Raw genomic sequence first — 10507 nt, forward strand, 5'->3', positions numbered from 1 at the left:
TTTGACCGATACATGGTCTTCAAAATCGGACGACGGAGAAAACTTGCTGCTAGAAGCATTGGCAACAGTAGAGCCTTTGTTCGCCAGTCTCTTCCTATGCTTCTTCTTGGGTTGTCGTTGTGAGCCTTCTAGACACTCCCTCACAACCGCATCCAGTGTTGTCATGCTAGACCCTTCACGACCCTCGGGTAGTTAACCCTGGATTGAGGCGGCATATGGAGGTGTGTCCTGCGAGGATTGAATGAAGAGAGACTTCTTGCAATCAACCCTAGGACGTTACTGCTCCAGCACATCAACCATGTCCTCATTCGTATGCTTATAGACCGACTGATATGGTTGACTCATCGATCCTCCGTCGTCATAGCCGCCAGTATTTAGTAGGATCTCTTTCAACTATGCCATTGTGAATAATTAGCCATAATATTTTCAAGCAATTTAGTAGCATCACCCAAAGAGATTTTCATAAAAGTACCACCCGCGGGTGAATCTAAAAGAATTCTAGAAACAAAATTCAATCCCGCATAAAAAAATTGTATGATCATCCACAAATTCAAACCATGAGTTGGGCAATTTCTTATCATCAATTTCATCATTTTCCAAGATTGGGCAACATGATCATGGTAAGTTGTTTAAAATTCATAATCTGATTTTTAAGATATAATTTCGGCGGGAGGAAAATACTTTGTGATAAAAGCATCTTGGCACTTGTTTCAAGAATCAATACTATTTCGTAGCAAAGAAGAAAACAAAATTTTAGCACGATCACGCAAACAGAAAGGAAATAATTTCAACTTGACAATATCATTGTCCACATCTGTGTTCTTTTGCATATTACACAATTCTACGAAAGTGTTAGATGTGACGCGACATCCTCATTAGGAGTACCGGAAAATTGCTCTTTCATAACAAGATTTAGCAAAGCGGCATTAATATCATAAGACTCCGCACTAGTGGCGGAAGGAGAAATCGGAGTGCTAATAAAATCATTGTTATTGGCCCTCAACTTAGTGTTTTATTGAGTTATCGTGACTACGAAAGCAAGAACACAAGCAAACAAGATATCGGGCAAGTAAAATGGCTGATGGAAAGAAGGCAAATAAAAAGGCAAATTTTTGTGAAGTGGAAGAGAGGAAAACAAGAGGCAAATGGTAAATACTGTAATTGCAAGGAGGTGAGAGTTCTGTGTAGGAACCTAGTAGATCTTGACTTGATCTTCCCCGACAACGGCGCTAGAAATCTTGACTCCTCGCTGATTGCGTTGATTTCCCTCCAAACTTAAAGGGTGTTGTAGCACAACGACGACAAATATTTCCCTCAGTTATGTAACCAAGGTATCAATCCAGTAGAAAGATCGACAAGACTATGTAAGCATCACATGCACAGAAATAACAAATCCTCGCAACCCAACGTATGAAGGGGTTGTCAATCCCTCGTGGATAAAGTAATGATAGATTGATAGATGCAAATAAGAGTGATAACATATAAAATGCAGCAACGTATTTTTGGGTTTTTTGATAATATAGATCTGAAAATAAATGAGCAAATAAAATAGAAACGTGAATAGCAAAATAGAGATTGCAAAATAGATGATGTAAAGTAGACACGGAGGCTGTACGTTTCATTAGTGGCTTCTCTCGAGAAAATAGCAAATGATGGGTAGACAAATTACTGTTGGGAAATTTATAGAATAGCAAATAATTATGGTGATATTCAAGACAATGATCATGTATATATGCATCACGTTTTGATGCGTTGGAGGAAGAAGATGAACCAGGTGGGGCGGGCCCGCCCGCACGGCTGACTTAATAGGGTCAGACGCCAAGGTCCGCGGCGTTTGGGTCTGGAGACCAGACGACAGGGTCCCTGGTGTCTGGCCCTTTGCCACGTGAGCGAGTCAACACAACTGTTGATCGAGCGGTCCCGTACCCGACGTCAAAGTCTCCCGTGCAACTCAGACATCAGGGATGTTGACATTATAAAAATAGATTAGATTGGAATTTTTTTTAAAGTGAGATCAATTATGGACTTTCTTTGCCTCAAAGGAGAGAACAAAAAAAATGTCCCTTGCCTTCGAGTGAGCTTGTATATATAGATCACGGACCATTCAAAGACCGGGGTGATCCTTCTTTGAAAAATACTCTCTACAGCTGTAGGCAGAAAAAATAAATGGAATGTATTCACATGCAGCTGCACGCAAACTGGCAAAACAAAATTAGCCAGCCCACCTTGCGCGGTGTGAATCGATGGATGAGGCTGGGCTGGGGAGTTTAGTGTCAAAGTTATGTTCGACAGCTAAAAAAAAAAAGTCATGTTCGACGATATGTACAGTGAAGCCTCAGCATTGACCCAAACAAAAACAAAAAAATGTAAGACCCGTTCTATATAATTCAGTGTATCAAGCTGAACTTGTCAGTTGTCACACAACATTTCGAATGGATCCCTCATGCCGTGCGGTGTGAAATGAGGACGAAATCACTATTTTGACCTTCTTAACGATCTTCGTCATAAATTAAATTTGACATAAAAGTATTTCATGATTTGACTTTTTTTAAATGTCATAGCCCGTGATGTTATTATCCAACATAGAAAAATCGAGCTAGATAGCGTTTCTATGTAGGACAGAAACACCAAAGGCCTTGACATTTCTATGTTGTTCGAAAACGTTAAAGCCTTTGACGTTGTTGCCCTACATAGAAACACTAGGGTCAGTGGCGTTTTCAGAACCGTGATCTAGTTCGGCGTTTCTGTTCCGTCACGTACACGTGTTCGGTCTGACAGTCGACAGTAACATGACGGGCTATGACATTTTCAAAAAAAGATCATGAAATAATTTTATATCAAGCTTACTTTATGACAAAGATTACTGAAAAGTTTAAAAGAGTGGTTTCGGCCGCGGAAGGACTCCAATTCGAACTTGGTCTGTGAAGCCCGTTCCTCGCTGCATGCGACGCGCCGATCCTTTTCGCCATACATTGCTGTCTGATGCGCATGCACGATTGGGACGCATGGGTACTTAAATTTAGCACGAATTAACAACTGATCCGCTATCGGGGCGGGGGGGATGCAGAGAACCCGTCTAGCTTTCGTCGTCAAGTTGATGACTTAATTGATGTTGCTTTGAGCAGGTCTTCGTTGCGGCGGTGTCATTTTCAACTATGGAGATCCTGATGGCTCCTCCGGTTTATTAGCCTCATCCCTTTATCTCATTAGAAAATTCGTCATTCATTATTCTAGATATCTGACGGACGGAAAGTCATATGACAACTTTCTTATTAATTTGACCACGTCTAATAAAGCTAGATCGTTTTATTTTTTAAGAAGATAATGAGGGTTTTGAGAACCTATGCGTATATGGCCATTGTATCAACCTGGTACAGTATTAAACTTCCTCTAATATTTTTCCAACCTTGAAGCGTTGACGTATCTGCTGGAGCCTGAACTTAGCTAACGTACGTCACCCGAATTTACCGTAAGAGTGACCAGGACAAAGCAGATGTGATACCAGTTCATCCACAGCCAGGCTACCAATGTGATTACGGATTAATCTTGTACGCTGCCTACCAGTTCATACGTTTGCGTGGTAATCACTACAAGTAACAAACACTGAAAGCATCACAAGGGTACAAGATAGATGACGATGTAAAGTTTATTTGTGTCACATATTAATGTTATTTTAATCAATCAAAGGACGCCGGAAAGCTCGCTAGGTCCCTCTCCTTTTCTTCAGATGAAGCCGGGTCTTTCCTTGTTGAACCGATAAGTATTCAGTAAAAAAAATTGTACTGCGCTAAAAGATTTTGATAAAGTGGTTGCTGATGACACCTCGACGTCGTGTCTACCGCAAGCAAAGCGAACCGATTCGCCACGACTTAGTAAAGACCGAATCTGCTCATAAGATCCACTTGATTAAATCATGCATGCTCGTCTGAAATCGCCCACTTGATGATCACACAAGTCCCAAAGGCCAAAAGGTGGTTTGGACTTGGAACCACGCTCATGACTGAACTGAAACCCACCCAGAGAGATTGGGAGGTGGTTGATAACTAATCAGACATCTCCAGCGCGCTTTGCTTCGTCATGCTAATCAGACACAGACCATACGGCCGGTTCGTCTCAAGGGGAGCCAAAGGAGGAAAGCAGAATGTTGCCACCACCTTTCCGCTTTCTTTTACGGGCGGCATCGTTTTTCTTGTCTGAAAAATCGCTTGGTCAGGCGCTCTGGGTGATGTAAAAGTTGCGGCTTCATTGAAATGAAATGGTCCACTATGTCACTGATTTCCTAAATTAGTTCGTCTATCCGGAAAGGGTAAACGTGAGGAAATGGTCTTCAGTTTTCTTAAAGCTAATCGATATGGGCAACACTTATTGAGAGTCTTCACCGTGTACTACACCGTTATGTGCTTAGCAATCAAAAAGCTGTAAAGTGTGTGTGTCGACATGATGTATACAGTTTTGGGAGTTTACATGTTTGACAAGGTTGGATACATATTCTGCTTGTTTGGGTTACAAAACAACAGATACTATTAAAAATGCTTTTGCGGGGATTACAAAATACATTCAAATCCAAATCTTTGGAGGCGCAGAACTCTTCTTCCTCCTGCACCCATCGGCAGTGCACCTGAGTCCAGTGGCGGACCTAGGAATGGGCCAGCCTCCAGACGAACTGGGGCAAACCCCACGCAACCTTCCTTGACTGTAGCACTATTGAAAGGACGTGGATGTCGCCTAGAGGGGAGGTGAATAGGCGCTTTAAAATAATTAAGGTTTAGGCTTGAACAAATGCGGAATAAAACTAACGTTTAATATGTCAAACACAAAACCACAAACAACTAGGTTCACCTATGTGCACCAACAACTTATGCTAAGCAAGATAAACAACTAAGTGATAGCAAGATATATGACAAGAGACAATATGGCTATCACAAAGTAGAGTGCATAAGTAAAGGGTTCGGGTAAGAGATAACCAAGGTACGCGGAGACGATGATGTATCCCGAAGTTCACACCCTTGCGGATGCTAATCTCCGTTGGAGCAGTGTGGAGGCACAATGCTCCCCAAGATGCCACTAAGGCCACCGTAATCTCCTCACGCCCTCACACAATGCAAGATGCCGTGATTCCACTAAGGGACCCTTGAGGGCGGTCACCGAACCCGTACAAATGGCAAACCTTGGGGGCGGTCACCGAACCCGTACACGTGGCAACCCTTGGGGGCGGTTACCGGTACCCGTACAAATTGCTCGGGGCTATCTTCACAACCTAATTGGAGGCCCCGACGCTTGCCCGGAGCTTCACACCACAATGATTGAGCTCCGAGACACCACCAAGCTTCTAGGATGCCAAAGCATCTAAGAAGAACAATATCTAGGGTACTAAGTACCAAAGGTAATAAGCTTCTCGAACTTCACTTCCACATATCACCGTGGAGAACTCAAACCGATGCAACTAATGCAATGGCAAGAACACACAAAGTGGTCAAGTCCCTCACACTCAAATCCCTCCACAACAACGAAAGCTATGGAGAAATATGAGAGGAAGAACAAGGAGCTCACAAAGAACTCCAAAGATCAAGATCCAAGGGGTTCCCCTCACATAGAGGAGAAAGTGATCGATGGAGATGTGGATCTAGATCTCCTCTCTCTTTTCCCTCAAGAACAAGCAAGAATCATTGGAGGGATTGAGAGTAAGCAAGCTCTAAGAATGTCAACAATGGAGGTAGAACAAGAGCTCAACGGATAGATAAGGCCAAGGGGGAAGAAGACCCCCTTTATATAGTGGGGGAAGGAATCAGACCGTTACCCCCACTTACAGCCCGAGCCTAGCGGTATTACCGCTGGCTCTAGCGGTACTATCGCTGACCCTCCGGCGGTACTACCGCTGGTACCGCTGGCCCTGCAGCGGTACTACCGCTGGCTTTGCAGCGGTACTACCGCTGAGCCCATGGTAGCGCAAAGATACTACCGGGCCAACCACCGCCAAGAAAGTCTTCGCAAAAATGTCCGACGCAGTACAACCGCAAAGATGACGGTACTAAAAACTTGGAGTGGTACTACCGCCAGCTCTGGGCGGTACTACCGCTAGGTCCAACGCTACTACCGATCGCCACTGAAACAACCATAACTTTCGCATACGAGCTCCGAATCGAGCAAACCCAAGCTTGTTGGATTCAGGACGACAAGAGCTATCCAAACGGCGACTGGAAATCTTAAGACCATGCAGATATGAAAATGTCAATGATATAGAGATGTGAGTCCTCTATGAATGAAGAACCGGCAAAAACTCCAACATCGAAAACATCATAGTAGATGCATATGGACTCCGTTTTCGATGAACTCGAGCTTGTCACGAAGATGACCATAAGCTCTAAAACTCACAAAGAGAAACACTAAACAAGAACCAAGAAGTATGATGCAAGGAAGCAAATGATTTGAGCTCTCAACGAACGATACGATCAAGCTACTCACTTGAGAGCCCCCCTTGATAGTACAACAATCTATCCTAAACAGAAAACCTATCAAGGACAAACATATACCTTGCACCTCGTCCTCTTGAGCTAGATGATGATGATCTTGGCTTCCTCAAGATGGACCACCTTTCTTGATTGTCTTGGCTTGATGAAGACTAGTTGATTGCTCCCCCATACTCACTATGGGTCAGCCACTCTTCAGCATATCTTCACAAGCTCATTGCCACCACAATGGACGGCAAGCTTCAAGCATGATATCTTCGTGTTGATCCACTTGAACTTGCACATCGCAATCTTGATGACGATCACAACTTGACGTCATACTTCATGGGTTGTATGAGATCTTCCCTTTGACGCAAGCCCATGGAAACACACCTAACCCCCACATAGAACTCTCACGAAGACCATGGGTTAGTACACAAACACTTAATGGACAATGCTTACCATACCATGGGATCACTTGATCCCTCTCGGTACATCTTGTACGCTTTGTGTGTTGATCATCTTGATTTACTCTTTGTCTGAGATCTTGATCAACCATGTGTCTCTATGACCATACTTTGGATAATAGCTTGAATACCATCTTGGTCATCATATAAACTCCTTGAACCCAACAGATGGACTTCAAGAAGTGCCTATGGACAAATCCTATAAATGTAACTTAAGGCAACCATTAGTCCATAGGAATTGTCATCAATTACCAAAACCACATATGGAGATATATGCTCTAACAACTATAGCTACAGTATTTGATACAGTCAACAAATCAAAGGGGCCTCACATCCCAGGCCGCCGTTCGGGCTGCCTGGGACCCAAATCCGCCACTAGCCGAGTCAGAAAACTCCACTCTCACACACTCCCAACAGGATTGCAGCCGGAAGACTAAGACACACAATCATGCTTAGACGAAGCAACTGAGAGAAACCTGCAAAGAAAAACCTCAACTCAATGAACCAGGCTTGTGGACATACACCACCTTTCGCACGTCTTTCCAGCTATGCCAAGAAGGAACGACGATGAGTCATGCAAAACTTATCGATGATGCGAGCGCCTCACCCCCATGGAATGGGGATCGAAACCTGAGCTAAAAACCTTACCCTGCTAGTGACGGACTTAGCCCACTAGGTTAGACTGGGCCAACAATAATGTTGTATATATACATTTAATTTTTATTTTTAAACCTTTTTTAATGATATAAAAGCTATTTTAAAATCTTACCCTGGCAACCCTTTACCTCCGCCACTGCATCCTGCCATCATTGATCCAAATCAGCATGATCCCTACCCCCTCTCATCGTCGAAGCAAGCAATGGATGGAGGGGAGGCACATCATTTTTAAAATGTACTCCCTTCATTTTTTTACTCCGTCTATAAGATTTGAGTCAAGTCAAACTTTATATAGTTGGATCAAGTTTATATTAAAAAATATCAACAACTACATTACCAAATATATATAGTATGGAATTACGTTTCATAAAGAAGCTAATGGTATAGATTTGGTATTGTGAATGTTGATATTTTTTCTATAAGTATGGTCAAAGTAGAGATGATTTGACTTCAGACAAAAGTTATATGCAGACTAAAAAGAAACGGAAAGAGTATAAGGGTATGATTTTTCAGAAATGCTCATATTCTTTAACCAAGATGTGTCCGTATATATTGTGTCACATGATATACGTGTACAAATTTTCTATATTTTCTGAAATAGGCTTTTTACTCGAACCAGTGCGTGTACCCAAAGATGGCAATAGTACTAGTTTGGCAGAGGCTCCCTGAGTCCGATTGAGAACCCCCTTTGATGTTTTTGTTGCATCAAGTACGCCCACTCCTGAGACAAACGAGGCAGCAGTTCTCTAATCATTTTAGACAGAACAATGCCACCAGAAACACATGCGCATGCAACATGCGGATTTTTAAACGGACACAGGAGTGTAGAGTATATATCGACTAAAGTAGAAGCAAAGCGAGCAATAAACAAGGAAACAAAAAACCGTACATGGACTCCATCCAATTCCCAAACAATAGAAAAGGAACAAGTGGGAGCGAACGTTGCCATTCCGCCTCGTTTTGTCACCATTCGACTCGATCCTTCCCAGAAGCTGCCCAATAACCTCAATTGACCACGTTTTGCTGTCTGTCGACGCGAGCGAGCATAAATAGCCCAACGCCCTCGCAATCCACACACCATCATCAGCTTCCCCCAGCATCCAACTCCCTTCCCTCGCCCAAGCGTCAATACCACCGAGCACTCAGCCACTCACCCATCAGGCCATCACACACGGACACGGCACACAGCGCGAAGAGAAGAGAAGAGAAGAGAGGAGCGCATACAGTCAGCAGCAACAATGGTGAGGGCTCCTTGCTGCGAGAAGATGGGGCTCAAGAGGGGGCCGTGGACGGCGGAGGAGGACATGACCCTGGTGGCTCACATCGAGCAGCACGGCCACAGCAACTGGCGGGCGCTGCCCAAGCAGGCCGGCCTGCTGCGCTGCGGCAAGAGTTGCCGCCTCCGGTGGATCAACTACCTCCGCCCCGACATCAAGCGCGGCAACTTCACCGGCGAGGAGGAAGACGCCATCATCCAGCTCCACGCCATGCTCGGCAACAGATGGTCCACCATTGCCGCCAGGCTTCCTGGGAGGACGGACAACGAGATCAAGAACGTCTGGCACACACACCTCAAGAAACGGCTCCAGTCCTCGTCCAAGCCGTCCGGCCAGGCAGCGCCTAAGCGCAAAGCCAAGAAGCCTGCTGTGGCTACGAGCGCGCTCGAGGGCCCGACCTCCCAGCCGGCGTCGTCACCGGGGCAGTCCCTCCCGATGTCGCCGGAGCAGTCCCTCTCGACGTCGTCCGCCACCGACAGCTCTTCCTCGGAGTCGGAGGAGTTCCAGATTGACGACAGCTTCTGGTCGGAGACACTGGCGATGTCGGTGGACAGCTCCGGTTCCGGGCTGGAAACCAGCGACACATTCGGCGCAGATAGTGCATCGCCGTCGTCGAGCAACGATGAGATGGACTTCTGGGTCACGTTGTTCATGCAGGCTAGTGACATGCATAGTTTGTCACAGATTTAATGAGAAGATTTGGCCATGTTCGTATTTCTCGCTAGCATTCGCTTCATTTGGACTATGACGAATTCGCAAGTTTCTGTAGTTCGTCGGTTGAGTTGACCCCTTGTTCCTGGCTCAGTTCCACGTACGCATTGGCTGGCCATAGCGACAGAATTTTTCCCAAGTAGCCGACGGACAAGTAACCTACTAAACCCTTGAGTTATAATATACCAAATCATTTTGTGTACATAATCCGACACATGTGGATTCTGCATCCTTTGCCATGTTGTCGCTACAACAAGAAAACCATATTTAGGAGGTAGCTGGAATGTCATCGATCTTGGCCAGGAAGTGTCGGTGTCCGTCCACAAGGATCCACGATCAAGAGACGAATGTGATGTTGGTACTATCACAACTAGAGGTCTACTTGAGCCTACGAATAGCGCCTTTGCTGCCAAAGCACCCCCAGATCTTATTGAACACGGCCACCATCGCCGCTAAGACCGACGGCGACGAAGTCACACATGTCAATTTACTTTAGGTGTTACCAAAGATTTCGTTAGTTTTAAGAGGATGACCACTCGCAAAGCATTTAGTAATTCGAGAAGCCTCCGTCAAACTTGTGGGACAAACTCTTACTCAAGTTGCTTAAAATTGTGTATTTCCTATAAGGCAACTTGTTTCATATGAATATGAAAATATTTTTAAGAGAAATAATAAATCATATTCTTGGGACTACACATAAAGTCATGAGTAAGATTATTAAACCGTATTTTAGCATCATCCTCTAATGAGAAAGAAAATAATTTAAAAATATAATAATAGCAAAACTTTTCCTCTTAAGCAAATAAGGTGTGCAATAACTTATTAAGATTCATAAGCATGAAAAAGATTAGATTCTACCAAAGTAATAAGTCCATGATCAATAGAGAATCCATAATCCTTATCATCAACAAAAATTGAAGATGTTGCAAACTTAAGATCATTTTTCATC

General features: G+C 44.2%; 1 protein-coding gene across 1 annotated transcript; it reads left to right on the plus strand.

The window, feature by feature from the left end:
- The first annotated feature begins 8652 nt into the window (after positions 1–8652).
- LOC123406048 (transcription factor MYB30-like) lies at positions 8653–9561 on the plus strand. The gene has a single exon (XM_045099546.1). The coding sequence runs from the start codon at positions 8809–8811 to the stop codon at positions 9535–9537; it is 729 nt and encodes a 242-aa protein (XP_044955481.1). The 5' UTR covers positions 8653–8808; the 3' UTR covers positions 9538–9561.
- Positions 9562–10507: the final 946 nt, after the last annotated feature.

This window comes from Hordeum vulgare, chromosome 6H (assembly GCF_904849725.1).
Source record: "Hordeum vulgare subsp. vulgare chromosome 6H, MorexV3_pseudomolecules_assembly, whole genome shotgun sequence".
Classification (NCBI taxonomy): domain Eukaryota; kingdom Viridiplantae; phylum Streptophyta; class Magnoliopsida; order Poales; family Poaceae; genus Hordeum; species Hordeum vulgare.

What these genes read in the sequence shown, in the direction of transcription:
- LOC123406048 (XM_045099546.1), top strand. Translation starts at nt 8,809, where the DNA reads ATGGTGAGGGCTCCTTGCTGCGAGAAGATGGGGCTCAAGAGGGGGCCG.